The following is a 20,216-nucleotide window of genomic DNA, read 5'->3' as shown; positions in this document are numbered from 1 at the left end:
TGGATTTGTCACATAATAAATGGTGAAAAAAACATGTATTTTTGTTAAAAAAAATATGAATCGTGACAAAAAAAAAGAATGTTTGTAAATGCCCTAAGGCAGTTTTGAAGTCTCTACCACCTCTTTCCCTTTGGGCGTATGCCCATATACACGCCGTATGTGACAAAAAGAATTTATTATTCATCCTTACTGTCTTGTAGTGTATGAAAGTCACCATGATTCCTGGGAGGGGGCAGTCTGTGGAATAAAAAATGCACCGTGCCATGCGATTTGTCATCCAACACGTCTCCTATTCCCATTATTCCGCTCGGTGCTGCGCTCATTAGGGAAATCTGCTGCACAGCTGCAGTGAAAGCGCAGATAAATGGAGGAAGGCGCCGTTGTGCATATGCTATGCTGATCAACAGTGGGGCCCATATGTTTGGGCAGCCAGCAGGTGTCTGCTAGGAAGGAAGAGGGTGTCTCCTGAGAACCAGCCGAACACCTACACCTCTGCCAGAGCTACATATGGGCAGTGTCTGGAATAATTGTTCCTTATTAATTTCTCATGAAATCATAAACTTCTTCCAAAATGTGCAGCGTGCTTGCCAACATTCCCCTCTGAATAATCAGGATATTTCCGTGTTCCCTGGTCTACTCAAGCCACATTCCAATCATCTCGACAGCGACGGATTTGTTATCGGGGTACCCTGAGGCCGTGTCCATTTGTGCCCCCTGTGCGCATCCATGCACTCATTTAAACTTATATACGGAGCAGAGGGGAGAGGTCCCCATTACACTGTATGTGAGCAAAATTTCAGTGCCGCCTTAAACTTTACCCAATTTCTAGTTAGAATGTCCGTATAGAGCAGGGGTCCCCAAACTTTTTTACCTGTGAGCCACTATTAAAAATAAAAGGAGTAGGGAGCAACAAAAGCATGAAAAATGTACCTGGGGGTACCAAATATGGGCTGTGATAGGCTATTTGGTAGTCCCTATGTGGACTGGCAGCCTGCCGGAGGCTCTGTTTATCAGTTTATGCAACTAAAATTTGACAACAAGTCAGGAATTCTATAATAAGTTATTGCTTTGCGACCACTGGGAGCAACATCCAAGGAGTTGGTGAGCAACCACTGGTTGAGGATCAGTGATATACAGTAGACGGTGGTCCATTGCAACCATAAACTAAAGGTGTCATTTGCAAAGTGCTAGGCGTGCTACAGGGCAAAAGATGGGCCCAACCATTATGCATTTTGCACCCTCACACCCTGAACTTTCTGAATTGCTGCGAGCCTCTGTGCAGCACACGTAGTTCAATTAATTTCAATCCCATGGGGTAGATATGTAGATATCTTGAAATGTTTTAGGAGATCATGGCCAATAACAAGCCTCTAGATCACTAGATATAATTACAGTAACTATGGACATCAGTTGCATTAGTTTTATGTAAAAACAATTTTATTTTATCTCTTTTACAGCTTAAACTACAGTGGGATGTGCTTGGCATCGGATGGCCAGTTTGGGGACTTCCTATCAGGCATGGGTCCAGCTCAGTTTGTTGGCCGGCAAACGTTAGCAACTACATCAATGGGTAAGTGGTGGAGTGTGCTCCATTTTTTTGATAGATAATGGTGTGGTACAGTGCCACTCTGGCTGCCCTGAAATCACCAACAGTCAGTGGTTGCTGGAAGCTAACTGCCTTCAGATTTCTGCCTTCTGTTTCTACATTCTGCATTGGGAATGCCAATTAAACTTGGCACTGCCAAACTCTGCCCACTTTTAAGTAAGTTTTACCATTACTCACTGCCCCCTCTAATTATGGGCATTTGGGAAGAATGACTCGATTATGGAAATGCTCATGTTTTGTGTAAAGGATTTATAAAGAGGTCTGCTTCTATTGTTTTGTACAAAATAAACAGGAACAAATCGATAATGTTATCAAAAGCACTGATTTTGGCAAACCAAAAGACGTTATGGTTGTAAATTCTGAATATAAAACCTATGCAATGTGATTCGAATAAAATCAGTAAAAATCTAAGACTATGCACTTCAGGTCTTTTTTAGAGTAGGATTTTGGCATGCTATATAAATATATCATAACGGCCAGCAGAAGACTACTTACAATGACAATAACATTCAATCTTAAAGCTAAAGGAGAATGTCCATTAGATGAAGGAGTGAAAGAGAACATAGAAGGGTAGAAGTGACCTTTACACTAGGAGAGAATAAAAGTGATCTTTATACAAGTAAATCCATCCCTGCCCGCCTGATAACAAATGTAGAGTAAAAGATAGTGTAGGGTTAGGTAGCAGATTCCCTAGGAGCCTTAAGGTCCCCATACATGTTGAGATCGCCAAGCGAGCGGATCTTCACCCGATATCCCCACCTACGGGTGGGCGATATTGGGGAGCCCTGGGGCCAAAGGATCAAATTATATTGGCGGCAATGGGGCAGTCCATTCAGGGACCGCATCAAAGAGCCGATGCAGTCCCCGATCCGTCTGAATTTTCTAACCTGGCCGATCGATATCTGGCCAATTTCAGGCCAGATATCAGTTGGGCAGGCCCCTCGTTTCTGCCCCTACACGGGCCGATAAGCTGTTGAATCAGTCCGAGGGACCGATATCGGCAGCTACTATCGCCCTGTGTATGGGGAGCTTTACTTCAGATCTTCAGTCTACAGAAGCAGTTGGTAATAATATTTTTTTTTTTACTTGTCATGTTCTAAAGGTGGCCATACATGGGCCAATGTGGCCCTTGCCCAGTGGGATTTTCAAATCTACCCTTCCAAGTGCCCAATACATGGGCCAATAAGCTGAACATCTCTGCCTCTCGAGCCAGCAGCCTTATGTGGGGCCCCTGGGGGGGCATGTTTGAGAATCATGCCATTCAGGCCAACATTTGGATCCCACTGCAGGCCTATGGACCCCCATTGTGCAACAACTGCATTTATGTGCTGATATGTGTTCCTAGGCCAGCAGTATGATCTTATTATTGGCTTGAATAAATCAGCCCAGCGCTTGGGTGTTCAAATCAGATTGAGATTCACTTGTTGCCAAAGAGTTTACTGCATACATGAACATTCTTTGATCAAAGAAGAACTAACCCCCCCATATAGTTTTTCATTATTAGCAATATTAAATAGTCCAGCCCCATTTGCTGCCTATATTTGCCCAAAGAGTGGCACTTGTGGAACAGGCACCATGTTGTCAGGCATGGCCTCTGTGGAGGCCACCATCTTAGGGACAGTATTTCTTTATTCTCTCTATACTCTTAACTACACACACTATACACTTTTTTTAGCTCTTGTCTGACTAAACTGCCTTACCATGCATGCCTTGGTCTGTAGCCAGAGCCCATTGTTCCCCATACAGGGATCTCTCACTAGCTATTAGTATTTTAGCTTATATTCCTTCAATAAATAGAGGTATTAAGAGGAGGGAGGTAAGTTCTCCTTCAGAACAAATGTATGATAAAGAAACATTTAAAAACAAATAATTTACTGATACTTCTTTGTTTCAGGGGATGTTGAGATTGGTTTATTAGACAGAAATGGACAACTTGAAGTGGAAATTATCCAGGCACGAGGTTTAACGGCAAAGGCGGGATCTAAAACTCCTCCAGGTACATGATTAGCCAGCCTGATGCTCTGTGATCTTTTATTTCACTGTATATTTTTGATCCTTATGTCATAAAAAGGCACTAAGTTTGCCCAGGAGCAGTAACCCATAGCAACCAATTAGATGTTTGCTTTTAAACAAGTGACCAGTAAATTCTACCTGCTGATTGGTTGCTATAGGTTACTGCTCCTGGGCAAACTTAGTACCTTTTATTACATAATCCCAAATATGATAACTATCTCAACCAGTAACTGCTAAAAAAATTAAATTGTTTGTTTGCATTTATATATAATTTACTGTTCCCCGTGTGTTTGGCTCAGAAGTGCTACTGCAGTTTATACACGTACGCTACTGTGTCACTATGGGGGCAGCCATTTAAGTGAAAATTGGAACATATTTATATAGAATCGGCATTCATGGCTCTCTACCGATTTGTGTGACATAAAAGAAAATGTAGAAAACAGGACATTTAATCCAGTGCTCCAAGTAATTCAAGTAAATTACCCCTTAGCTTTAACTTTGAAGCCCCAAATTGTCAGACCACTTTGTTCCACAGTCAAAACTTTCCTTCCGAGGCTTATGGGAACTAGAGTTTCCAACCAGCCGGTATTTTCCCAGCCTAACCAGTAAAATACTAGCCAGGGCCAGCAATGTAGTTGCTGGTAAATTTCTAATAACTTGTCCTCTGCTCCCGGTCCTCCTCTGATCTGCCTCGTCCTACCTCCTATCCCTTGTCCCACCTCCTATCCCATGTCCCACCTCCTATCCTTTGTCCCAGCTCCTATCCCATGTCCCACCTCCTATCCCATGTCCCACCTCCTATCCTTTGTCCCAGCTCCTATCCCATGTCCCACCTCTTATCCCATGTCCCACCTCCTATCCTTTGTCCCAGCTCCTATCCCATGTCCCACCTCCTATCCCATGTCCCACCTCCTATCCTTTGTCCCAGCTCCTATCCCATGTCCCAGCTCCTATCCCGTGTCCCACCTCCTATCCCTTGTCCCACCTCCTATCCCATGTCCCACCTCCTATCCCATGTCCCACCTCCTATCCCTTGTCCCAGCTCCTATCCCATGTCCCACCTCCTATCCCATGTCCCACCTCCTATCCCTTGTCCCAGCTCCTATCCCATGTCCCACCTCCTATCCCTTGTCCCAGCTCCTATCCCATATCCCACCTCCTATCCCATGTCCCACCTCCTATCCCTTGTCCCACCTCCTATCCCATGTCCCACCTCCTATCTCATGTCCCACCTCCTATCCCTTGTCCCAGCTCCTATCCCATGTCCCACCTCCTATCCCATGTCCCACCTCCTATCCCTTGTCCCAGCTCCTATCCCATGTCCCACCTCCTATCCCTTGTCCCAGCTCCTATCCCATGTCCCACCTCCTATCCCATGTCCCACCTCCTATCCCTTGTCCCAGCTCCTATCCCATGTCCCACCTCCTATCCCTTGTCCCAGCTCCTATCCCATGTCCCACCTCCTATCCCATGTCCCACCTCCTATCCCATGTCCCACCTCCTATCCCTTGTCCCAGCTCCTATCCCATGTCCCACCTCCTATCCCATGTCCCACCTCCTATCCCTTGTCCCACCTCCTATCCCATGTCCCACCTCCTATCCCATGTCCCAGCTCCTATCCCATGTCCCAGCTCCTATCCCATGTCCCAGCTCCTATCCCATGTCCCAGCTCCTATCCCATGTCCCACCTCCTATCCCTTGTCCCACCTCCTATCCCATGTCCCACCTCCTATCCCATGTCCCAGCTCCTATCCCATGTCCCACCTCCTATCCCTTGTCCCAGCTCCATTTCTAACCCACCTTGCTCCACATCTACCCATGGGCCACCGATGTCATGCCCCACCCTCATTCGCATCACAACCCCACCCTGACATAATTGCCCCCCCCCCCTCACACGCTGGCTGGTAAGAACATTGACAAAAAGCGGCAACCCAAGAGGGGACTGTAATCCACCAACAGCTAGAGAGGCACATCTGAGCCTTATCTAGAAAACCATTCACTGAGGATGAGGAGGCTTTTTATAGAAAATGCTTCATTCATGGGCCTTAAGATAATCACCTATTTATTATATTCAAATCTCCTGTGCAGATCCGGCACGTGTGCTCTGCATGATATCTTGCTCAAGGCCACTTGAAATGATACGGTGATTATGCTGCCTTTAGCCACCCAGGCACAGCAGGCCACTGTCTCACATCCCTGCTTGGGGGGGAGGGGGGAGAGTCACTTTACCTGGTTCCTCTGTTGTTGTTTTAAAAATGTATTGACAAACGAGGGGGTACAATGCAACTAATAATAACAATCATTAACAAGCCCCTTTAAAGAACCCCTAAATCTTCACCAAAATCACTAGCCGGATAGTGAGCTCGCTTGCCATGGTCGGCTACAGTATTCTAACGTGTGCAGATGGCACACCCAATTTTAGAAAAGATCGGGTGCTCATTGTAGGTAGTTACCTGAATAAACCTCTCATATGTCTATCAAGGATTAAAACAGGGCACTCCAATAATAATGAAGGTTTGTACTTGTAGTGGTTAATTTAGTAGTTTAGTGTTTCCAGAATGCTTTCAAGATGACCTTTTATAATGTTATATTAATCGCCCAAGATCAAAATCTCAGATGTTTTTGGCTTTCCTGCTATACCCAGGCCCCTTCCATTATGTCCAGGCCAAGTCCCATTATGACCAAGCCACTTCCCTTGCTTAGTCCCAACTAGGGGTATAAATAAAGGTGAATTCCAACAGATTATGGGAAGGTTGATAGTTCTTCTTTACCAGTCTCTCAAAATGTCCCAGGGTGGGAGGGTTGGACAGATAAATAGAAAGGCATGCCCTGTACAGATTGGGGTGGGGTAAGAAGGTCTAAAAGTTCTAAATCCTACACTTGAGGCCTTTACGTGATTGCCAGCGGCAAGTAATAATAATGCAAATAATGCATAAAAGCCACAAATAATCTGTAACACATATCCTTTGTAATGTCACTTCTGTCATGTGACCAATAATGCCAAATATAAGCCCTGGCATTCCCCTCCCTGTGGCCTTGTGTCTTTAATAAAAGGTCACAGAACTCCTTGGTGACTTCAGCTATTCTTCTGTTTTACAATAGACGTTCTTTATTCTGTATATCAATTACAGGAAACAGGCCGTTGTGATTGGCTGGATCCTACCATTACGATGATTCCATTCGTTTGTTGTGCCATGTCTAAAGGAAGCCAAGTCACGCCAGATCTATTCGTATCAATAAATATATTTGATTCTGTCAGAATTTCCTTGTAGGTAAACCTTTACTGGCACGGGCAAATCTGCTGCTTTCCATCATGATGAAGGCTCGGAGGCTCATAGGCACTGACAGATGACTTTATCAGTATTGATTGCAGGCAACAGCCTGACCTGGATTGAAGCAAACGCTGATCCATTTAGGGGACAGGGGTCGTTGCTATGAGAGAGGGCATTAATGGGGCTCTGTAGGCAGTTTCCTATTCCCCCTCTCTTGTAATTCACCCGTTGGCCAGAGACCTAAATGATTGCGTTTATTGAATAAATAACCCAACTGTAATATAAAAGCAATTAAAATGAAATGAACAAGTGCGTAAAACTGTATGCGCCGAGACATCCGACTTGCGCATTTTAATAATCAGGCCTCTCGTAAGGTCTCCTCCGGAGCAGAAACCGAAGCAGGAGAATAAATTATTCATTAAGATTTAACTGCTCGCCAAGATCCGTCGCGCAGGAGATTACGGAGCTTTGGGCTTCGTCTCAGTAGAATTATTGGAAATTGGGCGCAGGCTGCGGCTGTTTTTAAAATCTTCTTCAAATAAATGGATGTGAATGAGCAGATGTCCGCCTTGTAGTGATGTTTCATCTAGGGCAGGGGAACCCAACCTTAACAAAAGTCCCGGGGTGCCAAATAAGAGCTACGATTGGCTATTTGGTAGCCTCAATGTGGACTGCAGCCTTCAAGAGGCTCTGTTATGGCATTTTATGCACCTAAACTTGCCTCCAAGCCAGAAATTCAAAAATAAGTACCTACTTTGAGGCCACTGGGAGCAACATCCAAGGGGTTGGGGAGCAACATGTTGCCCCTGAGCCACTGGTTGGGGATCACTGGCCTAGTTCAATATCCAAAGATATCAGAGATAATGGATAAAAAAAATTTTTTAAAGCAAGTTTAGACCTACCTCAATGCATAGGTGGCTAATGTGTCCCAGCAAACCCGTGACTGAGATGTTGGGCACTGTATGGGATAGTTGACCTGTGAATTAACATTCAGCGTCATGCAGGCAGTGATATAATTTGTAGCTGGCCTTCATTTTTTATTTTGAGTTTTTTTTTTTTTTTTATTATTTTGTATTTTGGTCAACATCTCTCCAATTAGGCTGCTAGAGTCCAAGTTACCCTATCAACCCGACAGTAGTGAACAGGAGACTGGTACATGAATAAGAGAGGACCTGAATGGAAAGATAAGGAATAAAAACTAACAATAACAATAAAATTGTAGCCTCGCAGAGCAATAGTTTCTCGGCTGCCGGGGTCAGTGACCCCCATTTGAAAGCTGGAATGAGTCACAAGAAGGCAAATAATTCAGAAACAATAAAAAATTAATTAAAAAAGCCCATCAAAAAGTTGCTGAAAACAGGACGCTCTACAACATACTAAAAGTTAGGGTGAACTACCCCTAGTTAGGGTGAACTACCCCTAGTTAGGGTGAACTACCCCTAGTTAGGGTGAACAACCCCTAGTTAGGGTGAACAACCCCTAGTTAGGGTGAACTACCCCTAGTTAGGGTGAACTACCCCTAGTTAGGGTGAACAACCCCTAGTTAGGGTGAACAACCCCTAGTTAGGGTGAACTACCCCTAGTTAGGGTGAACTACCCCTAGTTAGGGTGAACAACCCCTAGTTAGGGTGAACAACCCCTAGTTAGGGTGAACAACACCTAGGGGCTGATTTACTAAGACACGATTTCGAATCCGAATTGGAAAAATTCCGATTGGAAACGAACATTTTGCGACTTTTTCGTATTTTTTGCGATTTTTTCAGCGTCTTTACGATTTTTGCGTAAAACCGCGAGTTTTTCGGCGTCTTTACGATTTTTGCGTAAAAACGCGAGTTTTCCGGCGTCTTTATGATTTTTGCGTAAAAACGCGAGTTTTTCATAGCCATTACGAAAGTTGCGCAAAGTCGCGATTTTTTCGTAGCGTTAACACTTGCGCGCAAAGTCGCGCCTTTGCGCAACTTTCGTAATGGCTACAAAAAACTTGCGTTTTTACGCAAAAATCGTAAAGACGCCAAAAAAAAATCGCAAAATTACCGATCATTACGAAAAAAACGCAATCGGACGCATTCGGCCCATTCGTGGGTTAGTAAATGTGCCCCCTAGTTAGGGTGAACTACCCCTAGTTAGGGTGAACTACCCCCTCGCTTATGGTGAACTTTTCTTGAGGTCCAGATTGAGATTGTTCCATCTCAAACGATGATGTTGGTTGGGGAAAAATGCATGTCATCCCTTAGCAGCGATGGCCCAGGGGATGGAGGAGAGGATATGTAGGATAAGGAATAATATAATCAAATTTGAAAATCAGTAAATCAGCCTCTGAGAGTTAATTTCAGTTACTGTCTATTCTTAACATGTATTTATAAAGCACCTACATATTCTGCAGTGCTGTACAATGAATGAATGTATACTGGTAATCAGTACAAGAGGTAAAGCTGAGCAGAGCTTACAATCTATTTATTTTCTCCCTTGCTAAAAAGGCAAAACCCTTCCTTGAAATGACTTTGTGCATCTGCTGGTACTATCAATTCAGAAAGAGAATTCCACAAGTACAGGATCATTTAGTGCTGTGCACCCCTGTGGCACTCCTGCTGATCTGGCTGGCTACCGTAAAGTAACAGTAGTCGCCTGTCCTCAACCTGCCTTCAGCCTGCATCCTCCCAATCCCACAATTCCCTGCTGCACACGTGAGGAATAAGGAAAGGAACATCCCATTGCAGTGCATTATGGTTTATGTAGTTCCTGCATGTCTGTAAGCTGTGGAGAAGTTGTTACAATTTGTAACATCAATGTTTTAGTCCCTCCTCCCCTGCCAGGATTTCAAATGATGCAGAAAGAGAAGAGCTGTTTTGCAGCTGGATTTCAGCATATAAAAATGGTATTTATTCCTACTGTTTGAAGGAACAGATTATAATGATAGGGATATTAGGGGTTTCTGTGTTGTGTGGGGCTCTTTAACAAATTTTGGTTTGGAAGCCGGAGTTCCCCTTTAAAGACATCCCACCTCTTATTCAGAGTAGCTCTGGGTTATTTAGGTCACTAACTCATAGCAGCCAAACTCCAGCTGAAATTCCAGGCTGGGCAGAGACAAAATAGAAAAATAACTAAGAACTTGAACTTCCTAGGAACTAAGAAATGATGTGAACTTTATTAGAATAAAGTGACATAAATAAATGGGGCATTCTAGAAAAGACTGTATGTGCAGTGTAAATATAGTGGAATGAATACTATCAATACGTATATCCGCTACTCTCTTTTGTCTCCTAGCTGCTTATATAAAAGTCTACCTGTTAGAGAATGGAGTGTGCATCGCAAAGAAGAAGACAAAAGTTGCCCGCAAATCATTAGACCCGCTATATAATCAGGTGCTTCTATTTACAGAGAGCCCGCAAGGAAAAGTACTACAGGTAGGTGCAATTATATATATTACATTTATATGTATTGTGTGTATGTATATTGCTTGAGTACCCTGCCAGGGATTAACGAAGAAGCATTGACCCCCATATGTAATAAGACACTAAGGGGCAGATTTACTAATCCACAAATCCGAATCCCGAAAGGGAAAAAATCGACTTTTTCAGCGCCGTAAAAATTTTTCATATTTGTCGCGACTTTTTCGCCGCCGTCGCGACTTTATCGTATTTTGTGCGACTATTTCGTCGCCGCCGTGATTTTTCCGTATTGAGCGATAGTAAACGGTGGAAAAAACAATCCGATTTTTTCGTGACGGCGCCGAAAAAGTCACGAAAAATATACGAAAAAGTCGCAACGGCGGCGAAAAAATCACGGGACATACAAAAAAGTCCCGACGGCGACGAAAAAGTCACAATAATACCAAACATTACGAAAAAACGCATTCGGACGCCTTCGGACCGTTCGTGGATTAGTAAATCTCCCCCTAAATTTGCCCAGTAGCAGTAACACATAGCAACCAATAAGATGTTTGCTTTTAAACAGGTGACTAATGCTACCTGCTGATTGGTTGCTATGGGTTACAGCTCCTGGGCAAACTTAGTGCCTTTCATTACATAACCCCCTAAGGGTGCAGAACCAAATGAGTTAGCCTCAATTCTAGGAGCTTATTGCTTTGGTGCAATAGAGAGTGGCTGCTGAAGAACTTGCACCCACAGGAACAGCTTCAAATTAGTGCTCAATGCTCTACTGACCAGGTCTGGACTAGGATTGAACATAGGCCCAGGGATTCCCAGTACCCAGAGGCCCAAACAGCCCCCCAGCCCAATAAATAGTGACTATCTGTGGCACCTTACAGCCCCCCTGGCATTCCCAGTACCCAGAGGCACAAACAGCCCCCCCAGCCCAATAAATAGTGACTGTCTGTGGCACCTTCCAGCCCCCCTGGCATTCCCAGTACCCAGAGGCACAAACAGCCCCCCCCAGCCCAATAAATAGTGACTGTCTATGGCATCTTACAGCCCCCCTGGCATTCCCAGTACCCAGAGGCACAAACAGCCCCCCAGCCCAATAAATAGTGACTGTCTGTGGCACCTTACAGCCCCCCTGGCATTCCCAGTACCCAGAGGCACAAACAGCCCCCCCAGCCCAATAAATAGTGACTGTCTATGGCACCTTACAGCCCCCCTGGCATTCCCAGTACCCAGAGGCACAAACAGCCCCCCCAGCCCAATAAATAGTGACTATCTGTGGCATCTTACAGCCCCCCTGGCATTCCCAGTACCCAGAGGCACAAACAGCCCCCCCAGCCCAATAAATAGTGACTGTCTGTGGCACCTTACAGCCCCCCTGGCATTCCCAGTACCCAGAGGCACAAACAGCCCCCCCAGCCCAATAAATAGTGACTGTATGTGGCATCTTACAGCCCCCCTGGCATTCCCAGTACCCAGAGGCACAAACAGCCCCCCCAGCCCAATAAATAGTGACTGTCTGTGGCACCTTACAGCCCCCCTGGCATTCCCAGTACCCAGAGGCACAAACAGCCCCCCACCAGCCCAATAAATAGTGACTGTCTATGGCACCTTACAGCCCCCCTGGCATTCCCAGTACCCAGAGGCACAAACAGCCCCCCCAGCCCAATAAATAGTGACTGTCTGTGGCACCTTACAGCCCCCCTGGCATTCCCAGTACCCAGAGGCACAAACAGCCCCCCCCAGCCCAATAAATAGTGACTGTCTGTGGCACCTTACAGCAGCCCCTCTGGCATTCCCAGTACCCAGAGGCACAAACAGCCCCCCCAGCCCAATAAATAGTGACTGTCTGTGGCACCTTACAGCCCCCCTGGCATTCCCAGTACCCAGAGGCACAAACAGCCCCCCCAGCCCAATAAATAGTGACTGTCTGTGGCACCTTACAGCCCCCCTGGCATTCCCAGTACCCAGAGGCACAAACAGCCCCCCCAGCCCAATAAATAGTGACTGTCTGTGGCACCTTACAGCCCCCCTGGCATTCCCAGTACCCAGAGGCACAAACAGCCCCCCCCAGCCCAATAAATAGTGACTGTCTATGGCACCTTACAGCCCCCCTGGCATTCCCAGTACCCAGAGGCACAAACAGCCCCCCCAGCCCAATAAATAGTGACTGTCTGTGGCACCTTACAGCCCCCCTGGCATTCCCAGTACCCAGAGGCACAAACAGCCCCCCAGCCCAATAAATAGTGACTGTCTGTGGCACCTTACAGCCCCCCTGGCATTCCCAGTACCCAGAGGCACAAACAGCCCCCCAGCCCAATAAATAGTGACTGTCTGTGGCACCTTACAGCCCCCCTGGCATTCCCAGTACCCAGAGGCACAAACAGCCCCCCCCCCCAGCCCAATAAATAGTGACTGTCTGTGGCACCTTACAGCCCCCCTGGCATTCCCAGTACCCAGAGGCACAAACAGCCCCCCCAGCCCAATAAATAGTGACTGTCTGTGGCACCTTACAGCCCCCCTGGCATTCCCAGTACCCAGAGGCACAAACAGCCCCCCCCCCCAGCCCAATAAATAGTGACTGTCTGTGGCACCTTACAGCCCCCCTGGCATTCCCAGTACCCAGAGGCACAAACAGCCCCCCCCCCAGCCCAATAAATAGTGACTGTCTATGGCACCTTACAGCCCCCCTGGCATTCCCAGTACCCAGAGGCACAAACAGCCCCCCCAGCCCAATAAATAGTGACTGTCTGTGGCACCTTACAGCCCCCCTGGCATTCCCAGTACCCAGAGGTACAAACAGCCCCCCCCCAGCCCAATAAATAGTGACTGTCTGTGGCACCTTACAGCCCCCCTGGCATTCCCAGTACCCAGAGGCACAAACAGCCCCCCCAGCCCAATAAATACTGACTGCCTATGGCATCTTACAGCAGCCCCTCTGGCATTTGTCAGAACCCACAGATTGCCAGTCCGGGCCTGGTATTGACTAACGCTCTGCTGACTAATGTAGCTGGTGGATTCTGGCGCTACTGATGCCTATGAACAGAATTTATTCCACATTAATAACTTGGCACGGCATCCAAGCACCACGCACAAGGGAATATTAAAGGGCAAAGAAGAGATATATTTAAAGAACTGGCACAGTTAGGGAAAGAGTTACAGCGTTACATGTGGAAAGAGTTAATTACATGGAAATAGGATAAGCTAAAATAAGCCCATTACTAATTATCATTTTCCATTTGACCTCAATTAGTGTTTCAGTATGCCATTTTTTGTTCAGAAAAAAAGATCTTTTTTAATTTGCTGCAATAATACAAAATGTTGGGAGGTGGTTTGGCGGAAATTCAGGGTGTAATTTGCTTCCATTTCCACGATTTTTTCCTCTGTAATTGATGAGCCAGAACTGACAGTATCTTCACCTGAATTTCTATTTACCCTGGAACTTCCAGACACTGAATATGGTTAATAAAGAACAGCACGTTCGGATAAATCCATCACGTTCGCTGCCGCAGATCCTAAATTAAATGGATGCAGGAATCAGAGCTTTCACGCCAGGCTATATTATCTGCGCGGCACAAAGGAGTCGATGAGAGCCTAGCGCCTTTTCTATAATAAAACATAAGTGAGATTCTCAAAAGTGCCTATTGATTTGGTGGACGGCTGCCAGCTCGCCGTTAGATACGTCTTCCTATACATTTATCTGCAGACCCGGTTGGCTGCCAGGCCCATTTACTTGGAGCAGTGTATAATTTTATTTGAAACCGCATTCCACAGAAAGCAATTAGCCCATCACATTCTGTTCTAGAACTTACAGAGCTTCACTTACATCACTGTAGCTGTTGGCACAACCTCGGTTGAAGCCCGGCCTTGCTGTGAAGGCCTCAAGTGGTTCATCCAAGGTTCTTGTGTACCGCAGTGCTACAGGTTTTAAAGGGACACTGATACCTTTCCTTTTAATGCATATGTAGGATGGATAACATCTCTCACTCTCAATTAATTTCTGTGGAGTAAGAGTGTCCCACATTGAGTACTCTAGAACCTATGGGCTCCCCAGTGGCCTACATTCCCTTGCACTCCCAAGCTTACACTTATGAACATTGTACCAGCTTGGGGCACCCCAGAGGGCCCCAAGGTGCTGCCCTCTTTCTGCTTCCTCCAAAATGCCGTGCAAACATAGAGCTTTACAAATATTTATTTCAGTTATGACTTTTATTCACCAAATATGTTTCCATTTATACATTCCTTTACTAATCTGCTGTCTGATTTTAGTGGAAGCAATTTTAGTGGAAGCACTGAAGAAGTGATTTTAAAGGGTTACGGTCAGGATATCATTCTTAGGACAACCTATTTTTGGTGGTATGGCCCTTTTAAAATTTCTGAAACAATCCATTAGGGAGCGCTATTGCTGTGCACCAACCTGACCTTCAGTGTTCCTTAAGTGAACTGAGCCTACAATTTGGACAGCTGTCTCACAAAATAGGGTATTCAGGAAGAAAAATGGGAACCCCAGGAGATATGGTCCTGGTAATGGCATAATGATGATTTTTAGAAACAAGTCAATGTCCCTTTAGAACTAAAGGAAGCGACAAAGAGAGGGGGTTACAAATTAGGGTGCACGGAGAGAGCTTAAAGAAGTGGTTCTCAACCTTCCTAATGCTGACCCTTTAATACAGTTCCTCATGTTGTGGTGACCCCCAACCATAAAATTATTCCTAAGACCGTCGGAAATGCATGTTTTCCGATGGTCTTAGGCGACCCCTGTGAAAGGCTTGTTTGAATCCCAAAGGGGTCGCAACCCACATGTTGAGAACCTTTGGCTTAAAGACATAAAGGGCTGCTTATTGGTACCAGTGGGCACAGAGCAAAGATTTCTTTGTGCCCCAAGATAGAACTATGATAGAACTAATCAGGTGAAGTTCCGTATAATAATGCAGGCAGTGAAGCAATGACCTGTGCTTACTGATGCCCAAGTGTGCCGCCATGGACTAATAACCATGAGAGAAGATAAACTATAATGACAAAATGAGGACACCACCTTCTGCAGTAAAGATACCATATACCAAGATGACAAAGTAATTAAAATTACTTCTCAAAAGTTATTCCATATGGAAAGTCTGGTGGTGCTACCCCCAGCATATTCCATTATTGCTTATACAGGTATGGGATCCCTTATCCAGAAACCCATTATCCAGAAAGCTCCGAATTACGGAAAGCCTGTCTCCCATAGACTTCATTTTAATCAAATAATTCAGAATTTTAAAACTGATTTCCTTTTTCTCTGTAATAATAAAACAGTACCTGTACTTGATCCCAACTAAGATATAATTACCCCTTATTGGGGCAGAACAGCCCTATTGGGTTTATTTAATGGTTAAATGATTCCCTTTTCTCTGTAATAATAAAACAGTACCTGTACTTGATCCCAACTAAGATATAATTACCCCTTATTGGGGGCAGAACAGCCCTATTGGGTTTATTTAATGGTTAAATGATTCCCTTTTCTCTGTAATAATAAAACAGTACCTGTACTTGATCCCAACTAAGATATAATTACCCCTTATTGGGGGCAGAACAGCCCTATTGGGTTTATTTAATGGTTAAATGATTCCCTTTTCTCTGTAATAATAAAACAGTACCTGTACTTGATCCCAACTAAGATATAATTACCCCTTATTGGGGGCAGAACAGCCCTATTGGGTTTATTTAATGGTTAAATGATTCCCTTTTCTCTGTAATAATAAAACAGTACCTGTACTTGATCCCAACTAAGATATAATTACCCCTTATTGGGGCAGAACAGTCCTATTGGGTTTATTTAATGGTTAAATGATTGCCTTTTCTCTGTAATAATAAAACAGTACCTGTACTTGATCCCAACTAAGATATAATTACCCCTTATTGGGGGCAGAACAATCCTATTGGGTTTAATTAATGTTTTTAATTAATAATTTTTTAGTAGACTTAAGGTATGGAGATCCAAATTACGGAAAGACCCCTTATCCAGAATACCCTTAGTCCTGAGCATTCTGGATAATGGGTCCTATACCTGTATATTAAAACAGCCCTGAAGACACAGAGCAACATTTACATGACTAGTCAGTCACAGTCAGCATTCACAATTATCTGTGCATTAACTAATGTATTTTATTGTTTTTTATAGGTGATGGTATGGGGAAATTATGGCCGAATGGAGCGAAAGCATTTCATGGGAGTGTCAAGAATACTTTTAGAAGAACTGGATTTGTCCAGCATGGTTATTGGCTGGTACAAGCTTTTCCCGACCTCCTCAATGGTGGATCCATCCACAGGCCCACTTCTTCGCCAATCTTCGCAGCTTTCCTTGGAAAGCACAGTCGGACCTTGCTGCGAGAGATCCTAATAGTCAACAAGATGACCTTTGTGTTTTTTTTTTAAAAAGCCGCCACCAAGGTTTTGTTTGGATCTCTGACCTCGAACATATTGCATGTTTGACCAGCTTTTCTGGAAATTGAAAGTAACCAAACAACCTTTCAAGAGGGATTGAGAGAGCGGGGGGATAAGAAAGAGAGGGGGGGTTCATTCCTTCGTAGGAAAGTAACCTTCGGTCCGTGCCCTGAGTCTATAAACAAAAATCATACAAATACCTCTATTCTCACGTTTGATGTCTTCTATTAACATAAATCTGAGATAGAGAAACGGCAGACGTCACGGTATCTTTTATCGCAGAGGAAGGTATTTTCATAGCTTTCTATTGAGAACTTTTTAAACATTCCTATAACTATTGCCTAAGGAAAGGATTTAACTGGAAAATGGGAATCCCAGCGGCGGCGCTTTTGCTGCGGGCGCTATTTATTTATTGTACAGTGAATATATCTTATTGATTTGAAAACTGTGCCAAACTTGCCAGGAAGTGTCTTTACTACTTGGTTAATGCAGTTGATAAATCACTTGGGGGGGTGGGGAGTAAACCTATACCGTCATTGAATTAGAATAGTCCATAGAATAGAATAGGTTCTGTACGTTGATCAGGGAAGCGCTAACCCAGTGCTGTTGACCAATAGAATTTAAGCCATTGTATACCAGCAGAATCTTTTATGAAATACTCCGGAGCATGAGGTGAGCATTAGGAGACACCTATACTAGTAGCGCTAGTGTTTTTACCGTAGAACTCCAGTACCAGTAGCAGTGAATGGGTTCCGTAACCAACGTCTCTTCCCACCCAAGTGAGATACGTGCCAATTCTAGAATAGATCCGTGTTGTAGACGATCCCATTCGATTTGTTACAAGTTTAAATATTTATATAGTGAAAAAAAAAAACAAACTTGAATCGCCGATTAGGAAAAAAAAAATGTAATTATCCGAAAATCTTGAATATATATATATTTAAAGCGTGTTTTAGAACATAATATAATTTCTCTCTGCTGTGTGTGCACATGAATAACATAATCAGATTTTTTCAGTCCTCGCATCACCGAGGTCATTGATAGAAGGGGGCAAGTTGCATTATAGGCATTTTCTTCCACAAGGGAAATGTATAGATAAAAAAAGCTTTGTTTGATATTTTTGCTGCTACTTATAAATAAAAAAAAAAAAACCCAATACCAAAATGATAGTTTGTGTATAAAGGAATAGGAGAAATAGGTGAGTGTATATTTCAGAGCGTTTATTATTCTCTGTATGTGCTCAGTTTAATGTCTCAGTCTTATATAAGGTGTGTAGATGCCCTTGCACAAGCACTACAATCTCTCTCTAGCATCAATTTTTGTGCAACAAAATGTGATTTGACATGTTCCTGTTCCTAATGGTTTGATAGACATGAATCCTACTCTATTTACTTGACTATGTGGTTTTGGCACTATGCTAAACTCCCTGAATGCTTTGATATCCATAACTTTAACAAAATGTTTCATGTTATAATGTGTTTCTAATTGTCATTTAATCAGGATTCAGGTTTCGGATACTTGAGTTCACCTATTAGCAAGGTTGCCATGAGTGCAAGGTTGTCATCTTTATCAACCAGCTTGTGCTTGAGTAGTTCTCCTAGAGATACAAGTCCCAGCATCTTCAGCTGTGAGAATGATGGGAACTGTACTCCAGTAGCCTCTATGGAGCTACAATCCTTCTATAGCATAACCTTATTGGAGCTGGTGAAACTTCTCTTAAATTTTCTAGTGGCTCCTTCTGGTTCTTCAGTTGAGTTGAGGTTGTCACCTTGTGGTTGAGTAGTTCTCCTAGAGATACAACTCCCAGTATCTTCAGCTGTGAGAATGATGGGAACTGTACTCCAGTAGCCTCTATGGAGCTACAATCCTTCTATAGCATAACCTTATTGGAGATGGTGAAACTTCTATTGAATGTTCTAGTGGCTCCTTCTGATTCTTCAGTTGAGTTGAGGTTGTCACCTTGTGGTTGAGTGGTTCTCCTAGAGATACAACTCCCAGTATCTTCAGCTGTGAGAATGATGGGAACTGTACTCCAGTAGCCTCTATGGGGCTACAATCCTTCTATAGCATAACCTTATTGGAGATGGTGAAACTTCTATTGAATGTTCTAGTGGCTCCTTCTGATTCTTCAGTTGAGTTGAGGTTGTCACCTTGTGATTGAGTAGTTCTCCTAGGTCAGTGATCCCCAAACAGTGGCTAGAGAGTAACATGTTGCTCACCAGTCCCTTGGATGTTGCTCCCAAGCAGATGTTTATTTTTGAATTTCTGGCTTTTGGGCAGGTTTTGGTTGCATAAAAACCAGGTGTACTGCCAAAAAGAGCCTCATGTAGGCTGCCAGTCCACATAGGAACTGCCAAATCACCAATCAGAGCCTCTATTTGTAATCCCAGGAACATTATTAATGCTTGCGTTGCTCTCCAACTCTTTTTACATTTGAATGTGGCTCACAGGTACAAAAGGTTGGGGATCCTTGTCCTAGAGATACAAGTCCCATTATCTTTAGCTGTGAGAATGATGGTGATTGTATTCCAGTAGCCTCTATAGCGCTACAATCAGCCTATTCCTCAGTAGCATAACCTTATTATAGATGGTGAAACATCTCTTGAACGTTCTGGTGGTTTCACCTAGCTAACTGAATCAAAGCTTTTACATCTGATTCTGTTCTGTATTACAGTTGCTTCCAGGAATCTAGCTACCTAGAAATCTAGATAGATCATAGATTTACAATAGAGTAGCCTTAATGGAACTACCGGCTCCCTATCCTTCAATAGCAGACTATTACTGGTAGAGCAGAGATGGTTAAACCTCTTGTGAACGTTCCGACAACTTCATCGGGCTAATTGTATCAACACTATTACATCTGATTTCTTTCTCTGAAACAATTGCTTCCAGAAATCTTTGCTATTTCGCCATAGATTTACAATAAATTACTGCTGTTCCGAGGGATGTTAGGCCAATAACACAAATGACAGCAGGAAAATTGCATAAGCAAGTCCAGCTGACTAGGTTAGAACGGTATTGATTGCCTGTGCTACTCACACCAGATAGAATATTGAAATATAGAGAATGTGTAGATGTATTTGCCTATTACACATGCATGAAACTAGAAGGTAGTCATTAAGCTGATAGAGACTATTTTTTTATTAAGAATAAGATGCCCCTAAAAGCAAATATATATCATTTATATGTTGACTTTTTGTTTTTACAGAGATATTTATATAGAAGTTATTAACTCAGTGCACACAAGATAACTTCTCTGTATATGTGCATTTATTCATGTGAGTGGGAGCTGGTTGAACATTTTCTCTTGACAACAATGCCCCTTCTGTGATTGGCTATGAAGAATGTATCTGTCAAGTTATGTCAGATCCCACGTGTGTATATGTAAATATGCACATTTTCAGCACATAATAAAATCTTTCTTTCCATTATACAGAATACTAGGGCGTTTGGAGGTTCTTTAGAAGTAGAACATTGAATGAAATTCATATTTTAGAATTACCTTTGTACTCCAATGCCCTT

General features: G+C 43.8%; 1 protein-coding gene across 3 annotated transcripts in view; it reads left to right on the top strand.

Moving 5' to 3' along the window:
* The window catches only part of rims4 (regulating synaptic membrane exocytosis 4), a 98,732-nt gene extending 79,795 nt beyond the window's left edge, over window positions 1-18,937 (top strand). For 2 of the 3 annotated variants that reach the window (XM_031894810.1, XM_002938012.5), the window contains exons 3-6: window positions 1,458-1,570; window positions 3,501-3,602; window positions 10,156-10,295; window positions 16,432-18,937. In XM_031894810.1, the coding sequence (XP_031750670.1) occupies window positions 1,458-1,570; window positions 3,501-3,602; window positions 10,156-10,295; window positions 16,432-16,650 (574 nt within the window). In that variant the 3' untranslated portion in view covers window positions 16,651-18,937. The remainder of the gene's footprint in view (window positions 1-1,457; window positions 1,571-3,500; window positions 3,603-10,155; window positions 10,296-16,431) is intronic. The other variant, XR_004220693.1, reaches the window with a different exon arrangement.
* Window positions 18,938-20,216: the final 1,279 nt, after the last annotated feature.

The sequence above is a fragment of the Xenopus tropicalis genome, chromosome 10 (assembly GCF_000004195.4).
Source record: "Xenopus tropicalis strain Nigerian chromosome 10, UCB_Xtro_10.0, whole genome shotgun sequence".
In the NCBI taxonomy this organism is placed as follows: Eukaryota; Metazoa; Chordata; class Amphibia; order Anura; family Pipidae; genus Xenopus; species Xenopus tropicalis.
Note: the sequence above shows the minus strand (reverse complement) of the source record. Positions and strands in the feature narration are given on the sequence as shown.